The 21,725-nt window shown below is 36.5% G+C and overlaps 1 protein-coding gene across 1 annotated transcript in view; it reads right to left on the bottom strand.

Moving 5' to 3' along the window:
* LOC138175163 (guanine nucleotide-binding protein G(q) subunit alpha) overlaps positions 1–21,725 on the bottom strand; it is a 427,316-nt gene that overhangs the window by 267,635 nt on the left and 137,956 nt on the right. The window contains exon 2 of the mRNA XM_069105568.1: positions 16,496–16,680. Within this exon, the coding sequence (XP_068961669.1) occupies positions 16,496–16,680 (185 nt within the window). The remainder of the gene's footprint in view (positions 1–16,495; positions 16,681–21,725) is intronic.

Raw genomic sequence — 21,725 nt, 5'->3', positions numbered from 1 at the left:
ACACACACACACACACACACACACACACACACACACACACACACACACACCAAAATCTTAGCTCTGACACTTACTGTGTGACCAAAAGCATCATAAGTCTCCCTTTGCCTCTCTGAGCCTTGAAATTCTCTTCTATATAACCGGGAACAATAATGCTTATATTTCCTGTCTCACAAGGCTGTTGTGAAAGAAGCACTGTGTACAACTCTTGTTTCAGAAGCACTGTGTACAACTCTCCCAAAATTGGAGTACATGAGTTATTATGATTCCTCACATCCAAGCTTCTTGGTGTTACCATACCAGCTACCATATGTCTTTAATTCACTCCTATGAAGTACTGACCCATAATTTTCAAATTAAACACACATAGTCAAAACCCCCAAATCGCAAAGGAATAATACAGCAATGATAAAGACAGATGACAGCAATCAAACACATCAGTTATATAGACAAAATTCCCACTTCTCTCTCTTGATTGTGATGGCAATCTGTTTAAGGAGACCAAAATAAAGAATATTTTCTAGCCTTCACTGATCAAGTCAGACAATCTTATAAATATGTCAGACTTATTATGTGATCAGAATATCATTTACAGCCAAAGGACATGTTTTGTCGAATTCATATCACCTATAATTATCATTTTCCTTAAGCTTTGTCAACATTCCATATTACATTTTTTAAACATCCTACATGGCCACTACCATGCCTGCTCTCACATGTGTCTCCTGAAACTGGAGAGGGTAGTTTCTGACTTCAATATTTTATTGGTTCCTGCTAAAGGCTAACCCTTCTGAGTACTTTGAAAAGACCTGTAAATACTAAATCAATCATTACACTACAGAACAGTAAGAACCCTTGTGAAACAGGAGATCATAGAAAGTCAGGCCTCAATATCTCCTTGGAGATTAGTTTATCTCGTCCTCATCATCATTTTGACAAAGGAAGAAACGGAAGCACAAAGTTGCTCACAGCCACAGGACAGCGCTTGCTTAGGGTCATGTAAGTCAGGATCGGAATTCTCGCTGCCTCTCTCGGGGGGAGGGAGGATGGAATCTGTTTCTAACTGCTCTAGGGAAGATAATTTATGGCTCAGTGCCCTAATAGATGAAAGGTAGAGAATGGATACACGCAGTGAGAGAACACCATATTCCCTGCCAAGGCTACCCTCTAAAGTTAACAAGTCGGGCCCCTTCCCCTACCTTGCCACCACTACCACCAACATCTAATTCTCCATGGAAGAGAAAGAGAAGAAGGTAAAGCAATCTTAATTCAAGTCAAGAATATCCTAACTGTTCTTTGTGTATGTTAGAAGGTTGGGGGCATGAAAAGAAGGCAAGACAGGAAGTACAGAAAAGGAGGGCATCCTGGGAAAAGAACCTTCTCCCACATGGGCTGGAAAAAGCATGCTGGATTATACAAACTCAATTTTAAACTAAACCTGGTGCAGATATTTTGCATTCACAGTTGTATTGTTGTTACCTAAAGCATCAGGACTACGCATTCTAGCCCTCCCACCTATGGTGCCTGTTATAATGCTCTGAAGACAGTAAGAACTCAAGAAAAGTTGTCAACTGACTAATAATGCATCAGAATGGCAAAAAATGAATAACAGGATATTAAAGGGTAGACCAGAGTCTGAAAAAAAACACAAAGATAATCTGATAAATGATTGGAAAATGACAACAAAATCACTGTTCTCTCCCCAGAGAAAAAGGTATCTATCCTTTGTCAAAGTCTTTACATCTCAAAACCGTTACAGTTTTTACCACAAAGGAAGTGTGAATTATGCAAGGAGATAGCATACTTATCAGTCTAATAACACTGTGTATCTCAGGGAGGTTGGTAGGCTTTTTGGTATCTTTCAGTAAAAAAATGTCAACTCCTGTACTTATTTTGAACAATTACAGCAATGCACACAGTTAAAATGCATATGAGTCTAGACTTGTTGTTAAATAGTAATAAGAATAATATATTTAAATCCTTTTTTAGCAAATGCATATTAGAAATTAAAGTCAGAAAGATATCATGTATACTGTGTTTATATAAATGGAGTTTTACATATATCAGGTAATTATACTTTTAAGGTCTCTAATGAAGAAATTTGCATGACTGTAATATGGTATATGACAAAAATATTGTTTTTTATTCTATAAAAGCACATTAGTTTGTTGATAAGTAGATTTTTTTATTTTTACCTATATCTGCATATACAATTATACATGGGTGAAATGTGTAAGAATGTGTTAAGAAATATAATTTAAAAGCATATTTATGTAGCAGGTATATGTATTATGTGTGTATCAATGTGGAGATAAAATGAGGAAAGGACATAATTCTTACAAAAACAAGAACTTTATACCATCTATTAATTCTTCGTAATATATGTTAGAAATAAAAAGAAAATGCAAGGACAAGAGTAAAATGATGAACAGGAAAGGAAAAACATAGGCATTCCTTGTATCCCAAAAGGGTCCCTTGGACGTCTTTCTCTACCTCATCCTCTCATTTTAATTAAGTTGTTTTTCTCCCTAATTAGAAACAAAGGCATCACTTCAAATTTTTTTAAAAGGTCTGTAATTCAGAGCTAAAAGAGTGAGATTATGTTTGTTTGCTTTTTAATGATCTCCCAAGAGTTAATCAGGAGCATTCAAGTCATCAACTTTCCAACTTCCTACTGAAATAAGCTAAACTAGTCGATGTGTATCTACTATAGTTGCTAGGAGTAGTTGAAAAAGAGTTCATTGCAGCCCTATTCTTCTGTTTGGATGGCTCTGTTATGAAAGTCCATTGTTAAAAATCTCCCAGATTTGTTTATATGGCATGTCTCCCCTTAAGATTGTGAAGTCTTCCAGAAAAAGCCTCAGAACTTGGGTGTGTGTGGGGAGGGGGAGTTTGGTTTTGAGTGAGAATAGAATCAGATTTGTCATAGGTCAGAGGATCCAACATTTAGAGCTGGAAAAGACCTAAGAGGTCATCTAATCTAACCCCCTCATTTTACAGATGATGAAATAGAGGTCACAAAAATATTAAATAATTTCCCAAGATCACACAGGCAGCAAAAAAGCTGTCATAATCTGAAACCCAAGTCCTTTGACTCTGAATTTAATATTCTTTGTAGGGTATGACACTACCTTTTTAGTAATTTATTGAATGGCATTGAGGTAAGGTTGTTTTTTGTTAGGAGGTATTTTTCAGAATCTAGGTACTATTAAACTGTTTTCCAGATGATCTAGCCAGGGTTTTAATCTGGCCCAAAATCAGACTTAGTGGTGTCATATTATGCTGAATCATCCTCACAGTATCATTTTGAATTACTAGTTTCAAGTCATTTATTCATTCAGTGCAAATTTATTAAGGGCCAACTATACACCAGGGTCTGTGCTGGTTGCTATGCAATCAGGAACCAAAACTCAATCATCCCTACCCTCAAGGAGGTTACATTCAATTGGAAAGAACAACATGTACACATATAAGTAAAGGTAAATACAAAGTAATTTGGGAAGGGAGGGATTTTAAGAGCTGAAGGTGAAGAGGGAGTGCATTATGGGCATGAGAAACAAAGATGGGAAATAGAATGCTGAGTGGGAGGAACAGAAAGCAGGTCAGTTTTACTTGAAAATAGAGTGAAGGGTAGGGGCAGTGAGGTGCAGCAGTGAATAGAGCACTGGCCCTGGAGTCAGGAGGACCTGAGTTCAAATTCAACCTCAGACACTTAACACTTACTGGCTGTGTGACCTTGGGCAAGTCACTTAACCCCAATTGCCCTGCCTTCCCTTCTCCAAAAAGAAAAAAAAGAAAAGAAAATAGAGTGAAGGGGAATGATATCTAATAAACATCTAAAAGTAGGCTGGAGTTAGATTGTGATTTTAAATGTCAAAAAAAGGCACTTTTACAAATGCTTATCCTAAAAACAATAGGGGGCCAGTAGAGCTCCTCTAGCAAGAGAGTAAAATGATCTAGCCTATACTTTAGCGGGAAAATGGTAGGGGGATTTACCATCATAATTCTTGGTTACACTCCCCACTACTAGACTCTTCCCCTACTCTCTAAATACCCTTAGCACTACTCAGCATGGTTGTGCTAGACCTCCTGTAGACTCACTCCTGGTTTGCCCTCTCCTCATCATGTTTCTCTGAAAATAAGAACCATGATTAAAATAATTTGTACAAATCTTCACATGGAGTAAAGCAGAGTTTTCTTGTTATTTTCTTTCCTTTCAATTTACTTTCACAAATATTTACTAAATTTCACAAATAATTATTTATTAGAAAATTAGAGTTGTTTTGATTTTATTCTTGTTTCTGTAGCATCTATTACTGATCACAGGTATTTCCATTGGAGACTACTGGAAAAGATAGAAATGAGACAATTTATTGGCCACCCTTCCATAATGGAATTCAACCCTTTGATGTGCTTCTCTGTGATGAAAGAATAAACAAGGAGGAACCCTAATTCAATCAACTCAAGAAATATTTATCAATTCCCATTTTGTCCCTTTTAAACACCACAGACATATCTCATCCTTATGTTTTATGCCAAAACAACTGTTTGCTCTAAAATATGCATATAATCATTCAGGTATATTATTCTCATGAATAGCCATCACACATAGCTGAGGTCTGGAGTCTAAGCGTTTGTTGATTCTTGGTCAGAGTTGCTGTGTGAGAAACCAAGCAAAGGTTTTGGACAATTGCTATCCAGGCACATTTGGGTCCATAGTTGGGGGTAGGAGTCAGTGGAACATTCCATCAACTCATATGTCAAACAACCAAATAAAGGATGGTGAACCCTGAATTTCCAATGCCATGACCTCACCTAGGGTGGTTAGAAAAGGGGACTGAGGCATGATAAAAGTGGGGCCAACATTGCTACATTCTATTTCTATTCAGAGCACTTAGCATGATGAAGAAGAGAACTCTTTTCCATCGTCCCAGCTTAGTCTGCCATTTTATAAATCTATACTGTTATTCTTTTTTTTTTATAAGCAATTGGGGTTAAGTAACTTGCTCAAGGTTACACGGCCAGGTGTTTCTGGGTGGGTGCTGAGTGTCTGAGCCCGGGATTCGATCTCCAGGTCATCCTGACACTGGAGCCGGTGCTCTTACTCGCTGAGCCACCTGGCAGCCCCCTATACTGTTACTCTTGATACAATGTAAGCTTCTTGATTTAGATCAGAGATGATTTCACTTTTCTTTGCATCCCCTCCAGTAACTAGCACAATAAGCACTTAATAGATTACTATTGATTGATTGGTCAAAAGAAATGCCTATAAAATGCAGATGAATTAAAATAGCTACAACTGGGAAAATTGTTGAAAAATTACTCATATTCTTATGTCTCAAAAGTCCCCATGGTCTAATAACAATAGTTCAACAACATCTTCATATTATATAGAAGAACTTATCTTTAAATTTACCTGATATATATATATCATTATCATCATTATTGTTATCATTTTTTCTTCAACTTAAAGCAGTATGGTTTAGCTGAGAATAGGTATATTAGACATGAAGTTTCTAAAGAGAGACAGAAAAGAACTCAGAGGTCATCTCATCCTCTACTGACATAGAAAATGACAGATTAATATTATCTGTTTTGTATCGTGTTTATTTGTTTTGTTAAACATTTCTCAATTACATTTTAATTTGGTTTGGGATACTACTTTAGACAACAGACTTCCACAAAGTTGGAAAGCACAAAACAAAGAGGAAAAAAAATTTAGATAACTTTGTTCAACTTTTCTGATCCTCTAAGGTTGTGAAGATCACAGAGAAGAAAAGTCCTCTGGAGGCTCTAAACAGAGGTTGGCAGAAAATGAATGCATATTCTGTAAAGTTTAATAACTTATTAGAGTCCTATTTCACTCAGTCCAGCTCTCACTGATGGCATTGGGAGTTCCATGTGAGGCATGAAGAAGGAATATGGTCCTAAGTCTAAGTGATTACAAAACCATGGAGCAGCTCCCTGACCATTCCTAAATGAGGTAACCAGTAATAAAAATGCCATATTAGTAAACCGAGAAAAATTAAAGTGTTATTATTAAGCTCTGTGACTAACATAGACACCTTAAGGAGAAAAGAAAGTTAGGCCATAGAGAGAAAGTGATGATGCTTGAAATAACCATAACAATGTTAGCAATTAGACATTGCTTTCTACAATCTGCCCATTAGGAAAGGAAAATCTATGAAAGCCCATTGCTCTGTTTCCCTTGAGATACTAAATGCAAAGCAATGAACTCAGGGGGTCACAGCGCAGATAATTAACACTTAAAGCTCATTTTCCATAGTCTACACCCTAAGAACTAACTGTTGATGCAACCTTATCCAGGGCACATGAAATGGGGCCTAAGATTTTAGGATCACAGAACTAGAGCCAGAAGAGACCTCTGAGGTCATTTAATACAGCACCCTCATTTTTCATTTGAAGAAACTGGGTCCAAGGAAGTTGAGTGTAAGTTCAAAGGGGAATTTGAACTCAGGTTTCAAAACCAGAAATAACTCCAAAGTTAAATGCTCTTTTCACTGTACTGTGCTATCTTAGGATCTTCATTCTTGCCATTAAAAGCAAGAGATAATATTGTGTTTCTGTTTTATTTTTTATACAGCTTCCAAGTAGACAGACTATTGAAAAACAGCAACAGCTATGGATAACTAGTGGGTAAGAACGGGTTTGGGAAAAAGTCGTCCTGAATGCTCAAAGAAGCACAGAAACAATACTGATCAGATGATCGATCCAGCTGTATACTGAAGAGAGAATGAAATGATATGCCCATGTCAGGGTCAGAGTTTATATACCAGCTTGAAGGCGAGGCTAGTGGTACAGTAGGGAGAGTGCTAAACCTGGAATCAGCAAGATCTTAGCCTAAATCAGGCCTCAGACACTTACTAATTATGTGATCCTTTAACTCAATTTACCTTAGTTTCCTCATTTGTTAAACAGAGATAATAATAGCACCTATATCCTTGGGCTATTATGAAGATTAAATGAGATAATGTTTGTAAAGTGTTTTATAAACCTTAAAATGTTACATAACTGCTGTTTATCATTGTTATTATTAATATTATTATATTAAACCAGAATTTTTCTTCTAAGATTTGCATTAGTAGACAACGGAAAGTTTACTCCTATAAAAGGAAAAGGTGACTCTGGAATAAGGACAAAAATGTGTGTGTGCATGTGTGTGTGCGTGTGCATGTATGTGTGTGTTTGTGTGTGTGTGTTTTAAGCCATTTGTTAAATATAATATAAAATACTTTAAAGAAAAGTAAGATATGGATCAGAAAATTCTCTGTGGAGCGAAGGTTGGGGGCTTATAATCACTAAATGTTTAGATAATTTAAATTTCATCCAAAGTTAAAATTACATAGTTCTTCTAAAATATCCAAAAGAAAGTCAAAGTGAAAAACCTTTGAATTACAGCCATATAATTACAGTATCAATAATCTCTTGTCTATAGCTCTTGATTCACAGAAGAAGAAAATTAAATGAACTTGAAATTAATGTAACCCATACTTTCTACCCCTGAGATCAACCTTAAAGCATTTCACATGATAACAAGGTAGCCTATTTTTAAAGTTCTGGAGAGAGGAAGATTTCACAACCAATCTGTGCATTAGTCCTGTCACTTTCAATAAAGCTGTCTGTACATTCCAACCTAAGTTCAGCATAGAACTAACCTAAATTTCTCACGCTGAACTTTTAGTGCTTACTTTCTCTTGGTTTCCTCAGTGAATGTGGAGAACTATTGGTCATTATTCTCTTTCAATGTGAATTTCTATTTACTCATGCCTTCTTAAGATTCTAGGTTAATTAATCCCACTATTAGCCTTAGTAAATGACCAGTTTTGGGTTTTTCCTTCAATTCCCTCTAAACTCTCCTTGCCCCTATTGAAAAATAAAGCTCCAAAATGGAAAAGGTGTTCCAACAAAAATTTAACTGATATTGAAATGAAAGTAGTGATAATAATCAATAATAATAGCATTTATATAGTGTATCAAGGTTTGCAAAGGGCTTAACATATGCTATCTCATTTTAAAGGAGGAGTAGCTTTTACTTTAGTATCCTAATTTCATTTTTCTTTTGAAAATTGACCGTGAATCTTCTTTAGCAAAGCTACATAATAATAGCAGAGGATGGAGATGGGAGGGAGGGAGGGAGGAAGAGAGAGACAGAGACAGACAGAGACAGAGAAAGGGAGGGAAGGATCAAGAGGGAGAGCAAAGGAGAAAGAAAATCACTGATGGGCAACTATTTAAGATTGATTCACTAATTTACAGATGGATTCAGTTGGTGAATGGCATTCCCATACAGTATAATAGATCCTTGACGTATTAACATATTATATTTACTTTTTCTGGATTTCAAAGGTACCAAGGATTAAGTCCTTGTCATTCCTCCTAAAGCATATCCAGGATTCATAGTTTGAAGAAAATATGAGCTATTACTTAAAAAAAATAAACCAGCCACATATCTTCACCCTCGACAAGAATATTAAACTAAAGGGGCAGCCAGGTAGCACAGTGAGTAAGAACACCGGCCCCAGAGTCAGGATGACCTGGGATCAAATCCAGGCTCAGACACTTAGCACCCAGCCAGAAACACCTGGCCATATAACCTTGAGCAAGTTACTTAACCCCAATTGCTTAGGGGTGGCCAGGTGGAACAGTGAGTAAGAGCACCGGCCCCAGAGTCAGGATGACCTGGGATAGAATCCGGGCTCTGATACTTAGCACCACACCCAGAAATAACTGGCCGTGTAACCTTGAGCAAGTTACTTAACCCCAATTGCTTTAAAAAAAAAAAAAGAATATTAAACTCAATCAACAAGTATTTTTTGAGCTTGTTTAGTAGAGCTGCTTTCATTATCTCCATTATGAAGGGTAGAAGTATAAAAATTTAATTAAGCCTTTTGGTATTTCTTTAAAATGAGAAAATGTATTGATTGATATATTATTATGATAATTTCTTGCACAGAGTTCAAAAGCATGAAGAATTATGAGCTGAGTTTCTGAAATTTACTAGGGGACAGTTCTATCCAGTTTTTTCTTGTGCATAGAATAACAGCTTCAGGGAACCTCCTGGTTTGTCAGAAATACTAGTAGCTTGAATACCTGTTTCCACGTTGTCCTCTTTAACCTCTAAAGGACTTAGAGAAGGCAAGAGAATTGAGATGCGTTGGTTGATGTCCCTTCCAAAAAAGTATCTATTAGAAGCATAACAGGTACTTCAAGGGAAACTCAGGTATCAGATATGAGTTTTTCCTCCTCTAGGATGGACTGCAAATCATGTTTCAGTGTAGGTGATTAAGAAGCTGGGGTTTATAAGGACTTTTGTGTCTAAGTGTAAAAACTAGTACAGCATAAAAGAAAAGCTTAGCTTTTGAAAATGGAATTGATGCCAGATTTCTGGGATATGTGTGGATTAGTTGGGTTCCTTGGAGAAGAAGGTATCTACATTATTATTCTTAAAAATAATAAGAATATTATTATATTTTCTCTTTCCTTGATTAGCAAAGTAGCCAGAGACCTTTTCATGCTTGTCACTGAGGCTATGTACTGTGGGGGGACACCAGGGATTATAAGACATGGTTCCCGTCCTCAAGGTTTATTCCCCTGAACAATCCTGTTAGGGGCAAGGGAGCACATACATGTGAAAAAATAACAGTAAAAGGCAGTCGACCATGAGTACTATGTGAATGGTACCAACAACAGATATTCTAAGAGTTCAGAGAGGTTCAAATCCATTACATCATCTTTCTAAAGCTATTGATATAAATGACAGATCCACAGCAATGTTGATTGCTTCCATGTATTTTAAATTTCTCTTTTTATTAATAGCCAACCTAAGTGGCAAAATCTGTGAGGCAAGAATAAGTCAGAAAAAGTTATGAGGACAGGACAAGTTACCATAACATGTCGTAACTAAGCATGGATTCTTCTGAAAAATAACCTGAACTAAACAAAGTTCATTGTCATGTGTAGAGGGAAAGAGAAATAAGCATCTATTAAGTGCCTACTATATTCCAGGTTCTTGGGTAGTGCAAATATATCATTTGATGCTCAATGTTATTCTCTTTTATAGTTTGGCATGAAATAGGGGTTTTATTTTTATTTCATTTTATTTTTTCCCCGCAAAGGAGGATATTATTGTCCTCATTTTTCAGCTGAGGAAGCTGAGACAGAGGTTAAGGGAATTGTCCAAGGTCACAGAGCTAGTGAGTGCATGAGTCAGTATTTGAACTCAGGTCTTCCTGACTCCAGGCCCACCTCTCTGTTCACTATATATCCACTGTGTCTTCTGGCTACCTTTTATGTCACCTAGTTGCCTACTATAAACTTAATAAAGGTCTGTTGACTTGATTTGGCTAAGTGCATAATACTTAACTACTTTTATTGATAGTTCTTGATCCTGTAGTTAGTAAGGGAAAATGTTAAGTAAGAATTAGAAATAAGTCCAAACTCAAGACAAATAAAGCAACAAAGGGGGCAGCTAGGTGGCATAGAGCACTGGCCCTGGAGTCAGGAGGACCTGAGTTCAAATCCGACTTCAGACATTTAACACACACACAGACACAGACAGAGACAAGCTGTGTGACCTTGAGCAAGTCACTAAACCCCAATTGCCCTACCTTCCCCCCTCCAAAACAAAAATAATAAATAAAGCAACAAAGTTCAGGGGTATAAAGGAAGTGGGAGAGAAGGGCACACATCTGTTCCTTTCCTTTAAAAATCTAGATTCTTTAGATTTCACGTATTTCATAACTGCTTATGATTACGGGCAATCTCAGATGCAAAATTTGATACAAAGTTAGGGCCTTTACTTCTGACAATACTTGAAAATTCATTAGTACCCAGTCCAGGAATTAATAATTCCTAGAATGTAGCATAGTGCATAAAGAGAGTCTGTGTTACATTCCCCAACTACCATTACCTTTGTTTCTTCTGATTTCCTATGGCCAATTTCATATTCAAGCAGAAACAAAAGTAATGCCAATATTTTGGCACATCACATTCACAACTCAAAATCACTTTGCAGCAAAAATAAATACTAATGCCTTGATATGTTTTTAAACAGTTATTTCAATACACAAGCCATGACATTTTGGTAAAAAAAAATCATTTGTCTTTGAATCCAGAGTGGATATGGTGGTGCAGCAATAAAAAACTGAATTCAACAAGTAAACTGTCTAGTTTATGAAGTACCTACTATGTACAAGACCCTGCTAAAAGATGTTGTTTATGTTTTTTTAATTACATGCTTACTAACCAGAACTGAATGTTTTCAGTTGTTGTAAAGTTGGTCAGTACTCCGACTCAGTTATAGTTGCCAACAAGTAATTGCATTAAAAGACATACAAAACTATCAAAATATTAAGAAGCCATTGTATCATCTTTACATAGATAATATACATACACATATGTATCTATATATATTTTATATACAAACATTTATAAAATATATACACATATATCTATATCGATATATACATACATACAGATACATAGATATCCCTAATCTCTTCCTGGACTCTAGTCATGCATCATCTGTTGGACATGTATTCTTAGATGTCCCAGAATCTTTTCAAATTCAACACATCTACAGGTGAACTCATTTTCTCATCAAAATCAGTCTTTCCCATCATAAATCAATCTTTCCTCCAAACTTCCCTTTTGGATTAGAAGACCATAAGCTCCCAGTCACCTGGTTCTTAACCTCATAATAATCCCTGCCTTTTCCCCTTCCCTCACCCCTATATCCAAGCACTTGCCAAGCCTTGTGAATTCCTCATCCAAACCTTCTTCAGTATCTGCTCCTGTCACTTCACTCGCATAAACACAATCCTACTTAAGACTCTAATCACCTTAGGGTAGTTTGTACTACTCAAAGAGCATTTTAATTGGCCTCCTCTTCCTCAAATCTCTCTATTCTCCAAGCCATCTTCCACTCATCTAAAACTCAGATTTCATTACATCACCCTCCAAGTGCAAAAATCCAGTGGATGTCCATTGCCTTTAGGATATGGCAGACCTCTTTCAACCAGACCAGGCATTTAAGCATTCTTCCATCTAGCTGCTATCAACCTTTTCAAATGTATTTGAAAGTCTATTTTCTAGCCAAACTGTAATATTAACTATTCCTTAAACTTGATTGTCCAACTCTCTGAATTTGTACAATATGACCCTTGTACCTGAAATAAATGATTTCCCTTCTTCATCCCATTCCCTCAGAATCTTTTTTTCCCTCTTCAAGGCTCAATTCATGTGGCCCCTCCTTTATGAAGCCTTCCTTGATTTCCCCACTTGTTAAATTTTCTTTCCCTCCTCAATTTTCCTAATATCATACTTATCAGAGTTTAGGTTTTATTTTTGTATATATCCTCAACTCCTGGAATAATGCCATTGCATATAGACTGGTGTTTAGTGAAAGTTTTTAACTGAATTTTTATTCAGCTCAGATATTATTAATTTTTTGACATATGTATGTTAAGTTTCTCAAAATAGATTACAAACTCCTTACAGGTAGACTAAACTTCTTTGTATCTCCCAAAATATCTAACACTGCTAGGGATACAGTAAGCTCAATAAAAATTTCCTAAATTAAATTAAACAGGTCAACAAATTCGGGCCTACAGGCCTGGCATTCAGCTATTTATAAACTTCATTAAGATTTTATTAGTCTTATTCTCAGCTTTGAAAACCAAAAAATATTTCATTAAGTTCCTACTCTGATGCCTCATGATAGCATAAAGATTTCCTTGACCTCCTGCAGTTATACCCCCAAAATTCATGCTCTGGAAGTTCTACCAAGCTAGAAAGGCCTTGGTTGAGTATGTGCCTAAGGACAGACCACGAGTTTGTCATTCAAGGAACTTTAGCTAAACTTAGCAACTTAGCTAAATCCAGCTCATTACCAGGAGATTGGTCACCACGTGATTAAATTTTGGCAACAACCATTTATTAAGACAGTGAGAGGTTATGATTTGCAGAGTCTGTGTAGATTAAATATGGAACACAAAATACATTTGGGCATTGTAGGGCATCATGGTAGCAGTAATCATAACCTTAGTGACTAAGGTACTTCCATAGGCAGAGTTAAACAATTTAAGGAATGGAAAATCATTATATACCTTGTCAAGTCACAAAGTAGTTTGGAACATGGTCCATATCTAGATGTTTAGAAATTTTAACAATAGATTATTATGCCTTTCTTGGCAGATACTACAGCTAGAAGAATTTTTACAAACAGTTGGGAAATAGAAACTTCTCAGTGCCCCCAGGAAACTCTCCAAGATGCAAAACAGTTGCCACTTTGAATTAGCCAAAGATCTCCCCACATCAGTGAAATTTACAGGTTCATACCAAAATAATAGCAAATATAATAAATAGCACTGATCCCTTTTCTCTGGAACCAAATGCCTCAAATTCCTAGAATTATCTATGTATGAGAACAACCAAGGATTCATATCTTCCTAACAACTTTCTGTGTTTATATAGGTTCACCTGAATCGTCTCTCAATGAGTCACAATATAACTTAGTCACAGCAACCAGTTCTCAAATAGTTCTGAATAAATGGGAGTTCTTATTAATAATCAAAGAAGAAACCTTTCAAGATTGTCTCAAATGTTACTGAATAAAAAAATATAATCTATCATAGCAGTATGACTTGGCAGAAACTACACGGAGAGTCTAGATATGACAAGTAGAAAATCCATTCTTAAGTTTTAAATGTCTAGTTCCCAGGGAACTTGGTAGCCTACTCTAGTCTGTTCTAATGGCCCAAATACTCAGCATCCTTGACAGTCCTCTTTGGCATACTCAGTCAAATGAATAAATGGAAATAGGCATCACAAAACAGACTTTTAAAATACTAGAGAAATCTTCCATTCTTAGTTTCTTCCCTGAGAGTTTTGTTGTTTTTGTTGCTGTTAATCTTTAATGAGCAAGGCTGTCTTGGGATGAACTCTGTATTCCTATAAGACTTGGTAAGAGTAATCACAATGCATTAAGCTTACATGGGAGGATGTCACAGTATATGAGAAAATATCCAGTTAATAGAAAAAGAAGAGGGGGAAATCCTGATTTTCTCTTCTTTAAATGTGAAATGCCTTTTGAGCGGTACTTTAAGTTCAAGGTAGATGGAATTTCATCATTTTGCCTATAATTCTGCCTTTAGGATTGAATCACCAGTGCTACTATATACCAAGGGGTTACACCTGCACATATCTTTCATTTCCCCTGGCTGAACAGAGTTCACAGAATCACAGAAACACAGAGGTCATCTAATTGCATAGAAGTCAGAGGAAGCTTAATCCTTAACTATAGATTACCAAGCATTTCTTAATTCTTTCCAGAATTTAATGCTTGATCAATAACACTCAAACATCTCCCAAGTAACAGAATATATCCTATTAATCAGAGGTGATTCGTTCTCTCTGGCTTATTCTATGCGAACAGCTCCTGCCAAACACAAAGCTATCAAGGAATCAATTCCAGGATGATCTCTGATGTCAGTATAGGATTACTCTATACTATAGAGTATCTGAATTTTCACTAGAAGGAACCATCCTATTTTCTTAATTTAGAAAGAAGATGACTCAAAGGCAAGACTCTATCACCTTGGGCTGATCTCATCTATTTTGCTGTGTAAATCTAGACAAATGTACACACAATTATCCACCTTATTCCCAAATCTTAAATGAGGATGGTCAAGACAAGACATTTGCAATGGCAACAAACCCCACAGTTAAATTCAAATGTCTGTATGAGTTTGTATTAAGCCCCTAACATTCAAGACACTATGCTAGGTGATTGTTATTGTCACTGAATAGTTTCAGTCATGTATGACTCTATGTGACCCTATTTGGAGTTTTCTTGGCAAAAATACTAGACTGGTTTTCGATTTCCTGCTCCAGCTCATTTTATAGATGAGGAAACTGAGGCAAACAGGGTTGAATGACTTGCTCAGGGTCACACAGCTATGAAGTATCTGAGGTCATATTTAAACTCAGGTCCTCCAGACTCCAGGGCTGGTGTTCTATTCACTGTGCCAAATGACTGCTAAATGCTAGAGATTTTTTTTGGTCTGAATTGCTGGTGTCTTAAAGTAGGGAACTTCCAGTAAGGGAAATTCCAGCCAAGAAATTAGTTCCATGAGTTGCTATTAAAGTTATAGTCTCAAAAAGTTTCATAGAGTCCTTAACCTGGGTGGTTAAAAGTGATTTACCCAGGATCATACAGTCAGTACATTTAAGAGAAAGGATTAGGCCCAGATCTTCCTGACTCATATTACCTCCAGACAGTAGAAATATGAAGAGAGAGAGAGTGAGAGAGAGAGAGAGAGAGAGAGAGAAAGAAGGAACAAAGGAAAGTAAAAAAAAGGAAAGAAAAAAAAAGAAAAGAAAAGAAAAGAAAAGAAAAGAAAAGAAAAGAAAAGAAAAGAAAAGAAAAGAAAAGAAAAGAAAAGAAAAGAAAAGAAAAGAAAAAGCAGATCTTAACCTCAAGGAGTTTACATTCTCCTGGCAGTAGTATGACAGGTACATAGGTAAGTATGATACAAAGTAGGGAGTAAAGGTGGCAAGAAAGGGCAAAATGCCATAGGAAAATCTGAATTATGACACCTTTTATGCCTTCTGTGACTGCTACTTTGTATGGATTCACACGCATCATCCTCCATTAAACTCTCATTAGATATCATCATATCTTTAAAGGTTTTGTCCTAAAATTCCTTGCAGTCTGATCTAATCATAGTCCTTACTCCACTTCTTTCTAAACAAAGAATTTTGTTCCTTAATAAACATGCTACTAGATACTTGCAACATTTATTTTTTATTGTTTAAAAATAAAAAGCTCAAAAATGTGTATTTCTTGCCTCACCATTCCTAGAGTTAGTTTGGAAGGTGCCACTATCACAAGTGTAGCTGGGGATACCATGTTTGACAGATGATATGTATATCTGGGTAGAAACAGATGTGAGACTGGACTGCTCTGAAAGAAAATTGAGGCTGCTGCCCTCTGAAAAGCCAATTAGGAAGTTTAAAATTAAACCAGACACAATGGCCCTAAAACGCTTTCCTTTCTTTGTAAATGATGTGTACAGGGTATCAGCTTCTCTTTGAAGTTTTCTGGCTTTAGCCATTTTGTGTCACAGTTTCAAATTAGTTAAACCTTACTTTGGGGTTCAGGCTTACACAAGCTGGAAACCAACCATCTTCATGTCCATTTAATAAGCCAAAACAACAATGCACCTCTAAAAGAAACATGCCCACCACATTTATGATAATATATTCACATCTGGCTTTCTCTGATGACACTAGAATATGAATAAATAACCAGGCTATTAAAATACATCCCCTACAAGCAGCCCACTGTTCACTGGATAGCTTTTTGGGGAAGGCCAAGAAATCTCTCTATGTTTCAGAAACTTTCAAAAGACCACTGGCAATGCAGTATTGTTTTTATTAGACGAAGTGTTAAAAGAAAAATAGCAAAGCTTACCTTATTGTGTTCATACTTGTATGGGATTTTGAGTGTGTCCATGGCTCTGATCATAGCCTGCATTGCTGTAAATATGTTCTGATACACCAGTTTTGTGAATCCTCTTTTGTCTTCATCGGAATAGCCTGATCCATGGATGATTCTCATCTGCTTAATGAATGTGCTTTTGCCACTCTCTCCTGTACCTGAAAGACAGGCAGTAACAATAACTCATCAAACTAGAGTGCTAAGGCACAGGTCTTCTGGTCTGAAGAAGTCCAATGAGGCTGAAAATTGAGGTATCAGTCTGAGGCCACATTGCATGCATTGTGCACATAGGGCTGCCCAGGCTCACATCCTGCTTCTGACACAGACGGTGACCATGGACGAGAAATGGAATCTTCCAAGGCCATGGGGAACAATCTGAGTCTGCAAATTAGAGTAGTTGCCAATTTGCATTGGAGGAAGGAGTTCCCTACAGCAATGAAACCTTAGATTGGAACCCCTCTCTTAAACAACAAAATAATAACAACAAAACCCCCAAAGGCAACAAAGACTTAAGGACAAATCAAAATTAGGTCAGAGAAGGGAAACCTCTAATGGAGATGGAAATATAACTAAATGGGGCCTTTGAAACCTAATTTAAGGAGAGATTACCTCCCCAAAGCAAGTGTCATCCAAAAATTATACCAAATATTCTCCTTTGGAATAAAGCATCATAAACTTTTTTAGACTAAGTTTTAGTCATGCTTTTAGTTTTTTTTTTTTTTTACAATACAGTAATTTTCAGGTATACCCTCCTCTGACAGTGACCCCTTCATTACAAACAAATGAAACAATTATGCAAAAATAATTGTTCTCTAAACCTGGAATGTCCCCCCCTCCTACTTCTTAGAATCCATTAACTTCTCTTAAAACTCAGTTCCAGTGTATGACCCTCTACATGATTCCATCTGCTGCTAATGCCTCTACCACTAAATCGTTTTATATTTACTTGGCATATGCTTTGTATTTACTTATGCATAAGTTATTTCCTCAGGTAAAGGTTAAACACCTTGAGAACAGGCACTTTCTTTTTCTTTTCTTTTTTCTTTCTTCTTTTTTTTCAGTCTCTGTCTCCCTGAAACCTTTGTACAATGTCTGTCACAGAGTAAGCCCTTAAAAATACTTGCTGACTGACAGAATAAATAATGATTATGTTTGATGTCACAAAATCATAAATGATTGTAGATTTTTGATATTCATTTAGTGATCAGTTAAAGAATTTTTCGCAAAGGATGTACCCTAGTTTGAGTTTCACTAGCTATGCCAACATTCTTCCCTATACTCAGAGACTTGCAGATTATTCCCTATCCAAGAACCACCCCAGCCCACTCCCAGCTGTGGTTTGCTGCTGGCTCTTCCTTGTTTGGTGTTAGGAAGGTCACAAACAGAAGTTCTATCCATGGAAGCACAAAGTCCTCCACTGAGAGTCATGAGAAGGAAAGAAAGAATAGATAAGGAAGTGAAAGATGAGGAGAGGCAGAAGAAGGAAGGTGGGGCAATACAAAGGGGCCAGCAATTGGTCTCAAAGTTGGACCATCCAAAACGCTTCTTTTGTTGACAAATAAAAAGTTCAATGTGCCTCAGTTCCTCATGGCAAAAAAAAATTGGAAACCATTTTTAACCCCATCAATGACGTTTTTAAAGAAACAAAGTGAAAATGACTTTTTCCCCACAAAACAAAAATTTAACAAGTCTTACCATGAAAATTATGAAAATTACTTGAAATAATCTGGGCTATTTAGGCAGATTTTAAAACTTCTGCTAAATTCCTCATCTCAGTCCACTGATGAATCCCTAGGTTCTAAAAGATTGTTCCAGCAGAAATGTGCCAGTTTTACCAAACCAAAAAAGAGGAACATATAAAGAACAAGAAGAAACTTGAGAAAGTAGAGAAGGGGGAGGAAGGTAGTCAGGGCATGCTTCATGGAGGAGGTGGAAACCGAACTGGCTTTTAAAGGAACAAAGAGCCTTGAACAGAAGATGAGTATCTATTTCAGGCACGAGAGATGGTGTGAGCAAAGGCAGATGGATCAAAGGATCATAAGTGCAGAGCCAGAAGGTACCTCCAAAGGCATCTGCTTCCACCCCCTTATATTGCAGAGGAGAAAAATTGAGGCATGTGAAGATCAAATCATGCCTAAAGTCACTCAGGTATTACTAACTACCCACTGGGTATGGGATGGGATTTAAACCCAGTTCATCTACCTTCAGAGGCAATGTTCTTGAATGAAGATTCATTCTTAATTCCTAAGCATCTCACTATTAACTCATTTGGAGAATTTCCTTCTGATATTCTAAATCAGATTATATTTGTTAAAGTTCCTCCACATAGACCTAACTATAGATATGAGAAGATACCTTCATTGCAAAGGTGGGAGACTATGGATATGGAACACTGAATTTCATTTAATTAATTCAATTTATTTTTTCAATATGTTTATTAGTTTTACTGAATGTCTTATTTTTCCCTTATTTTAAAAATTCTTTGCTATAAGGAATGCTCTGGAAGATAAAAGGGGAAGGAGAAAGGAAAAGATACATTGGGGATGGAAGGTGATGTAAAAAGGTATCAATAAAGTTTACTATTTAGAAAAGCATTCATGGGAAGAGGCCCTGGAGGGACTCAGGAATTATTATATGGAACTGAAAACATTGTCCTTCCTGGTCCTCCCACCTCATTCCCTCATAGGGATGGATATTATTAGAGACCTCCTCTCCACACAACCCTCCAGCTTCTCTCTTATTTGTGAAGAAGGCTCCAATTCTACCTTCTGTCACCATGTGTTTGCTGCCTGCCATGACTGTCTACAAAATCAGGCTTCTATCACCACATAATTTGGTCAAGTGAAAGCTGCTGCAACTGAGAGTGAGGAGATGCCACTGCCACCAATACTACTGTGCTGGCCTTTGCACTTACCACAACCCTAACCACAGTTCCTCATAGGTATTGGGGTCTGGAGGCTTCCTCACCACCAGGCACTCTTTAAAACTGGGTGGATGACATTACCATCACCACCACTCTGTGTCACAACCTAAACCAGGTCAGGAAAATTAAAAACCACTGAGAAAAGTGGAGGTGGCACCACCATTTTGATCTTGTCTGTAGCCCTTACTGGCATTGCTCCCCTTATACCACATTTCATTTCCCATCTCCCTTCTCATTGGCTGTCCTTTGTGTGTGGACATCCTACTATACATACATATGTATACACACACACACATATACATATATATTATAATATAATAATTATAAATACACATATACCTCTATAAACAATAGCTATTCTAAAACCATTCAGCTTTTCCTACTTAGAGTGTTAACATTTAACTCTTTTGGTTTGGCTATGGATTTCATCAAAGAAAGTCCTTTGGTATCTGGTGCTTCATGCAATCAGGAAAATGTCATCCTGAAACAGTAATTGGCCCTCTTCACCACCTATAAAGAAGCCATCTTCCATTTGGATTCTGAGCATGACATCCTTTATGACAGTTACAAATACAATTAGCAATTATATGCTTGGTGTAAATAATCATTGAGCATTATCTATTCCCTCCCTTTTTGGGGAGATAAACTCTAATCAAATCGCCAAACAAAAAACTTTTATAGAATCTGTCTCTAGATTGGTTTTCAAAGTTATAGAAGCTCTTAGTTGCTTAGTTTGCTTTCTTAATTTTATTTTTTTAACTTTTAACTTTCCTCAAGATTTAATGAACAACAAAACACCTTTGTTTCCCCAAACAATATGAAGAAATGAAAATACCTATTGAGATATTAAACAGAGGAGGGAACAAAAAGTGCAGGATCACTCTATGACCCCTCTTCTCTTAACTGGTATTTCTTCTCTTCACCCCCCTCAAATTTTAAAGAAGGGGTGGAGAGGGGAAGATAGGAAAGGGGTGAGGGCGAACCAAAAGTTATGACCATAGCATTTGTCCTCATTTCAGTTTTATTTTTGGGATGGTTGGATTTTATTACTATCTTTATAAACAATAAGTAATCACTCAAATAACTATTAAGAGTTTTCAGAGAGGTCCCTTTAAGTTATTACAGATGTTTCAACAAAGTACTCTTGCACAAAAAAGGAAAATGAAAGATGGCTGCAAGTTTGTTACTTTCCCTTTGCTATATTCGACTATTACATTTTTTTTCTATTGCCACTCCTCTGGGAATTTCTGAGTGCCTCGAAAAAAATTATTCAACCAGACAACATGAACATGACCATCTCCATTTTGCATGTTGATCTAACTATATACTGATAGAGTTAGAGGTAGACAATATATAAAATTATGCTTTAATTTCATAATTCCAACACAATTTGGAAAAAAAATGGAAGAACATAAAGATTTTTTCTGTAATTCTAGTTTCAACTTCCACATATCTTATGAGATGCTACAGTCAAGACAAGTATTTTTAAAATGTTGAGGAACTGAGATATAGAAATAAGCCTATAAAATGGGCTGTTCTTCATATTACTGAGATTCAGTTTACGAAAACTAAGAAAAAAGCATTTTCACTTCCCCTATTCCATTTGAATGCTGTACTTGGAATCAGCAAAGATCTGGGTTTGAATCCTGCCTGCAGTACTTATTAGCTGTGTGACCATGGGTAAGTCATCTAACTTCTCTGAGTCTCAGCTTCTTCATCTATAAAATTGGGATAACAATGGGATTCTCATGAAGTTAAAAAAAAGAAGATAATGTATGTAAGGTGCTGTGCAAACCTTGAAACACTATATAAAAATCAGCTGTTGTTACTGTACTTGTTATAGCCCCTTTCTTCCCTTTAAACATATGTAGGAGGACATTCAAATTGTCTTCCTTAAACAGTTTCTGGGGGTTTGGTGTTCTTCAACATTATTTGAAGAATCAATTAGCAAATTGAAATCATAGTAAAATTCTGTCACAAGAAGAACCAAAGTGATTCTAATAGACTGTCACCAATGGTGTGGTAAAAGAAGGGGAACTGGATGATTACCCTCCTCCCAGTATTATTTGAGCAATGTTTGAGTGCCATGTCATTCAACAAAATAATAGGAATAGACAAAATGGAGTTTTTCTTGGTTCCTGTTACATTTAAATCATATTAATTGGGATATGAAATCAAGGATGAGGAGAAGGGATAGGGGATAAAAGGGAGAAAGGACCAGGAAAATAAGTATAGGAAGGAAGGAAGGAAGGAAGGAAGGAAGGAAGGAAGGAAGGAAGG

Source organism: Petaurus breviceps, unplaced genomic scaffold, assembly GCF_028583685.1.
Source record: "Petaurus breviceps papuanus isolate PSGF00001 unplaced genomic scaffold, PetGlider_PUasm1.0 138, whole genome shotgun sequence".
NCBI classification, from domain to species: domain Eukaryota; kingdom Metazoa; phylum Chordata; class Mammalia; order Diprotodontia; family Petauridae; genus Petaurus; species Petaurus breviceps.
The sequence above is the reverse complement of the archived record's forward strand: the minus strand, read 5'-3'. Positions and strand labels throughout refer to the sequence as shown.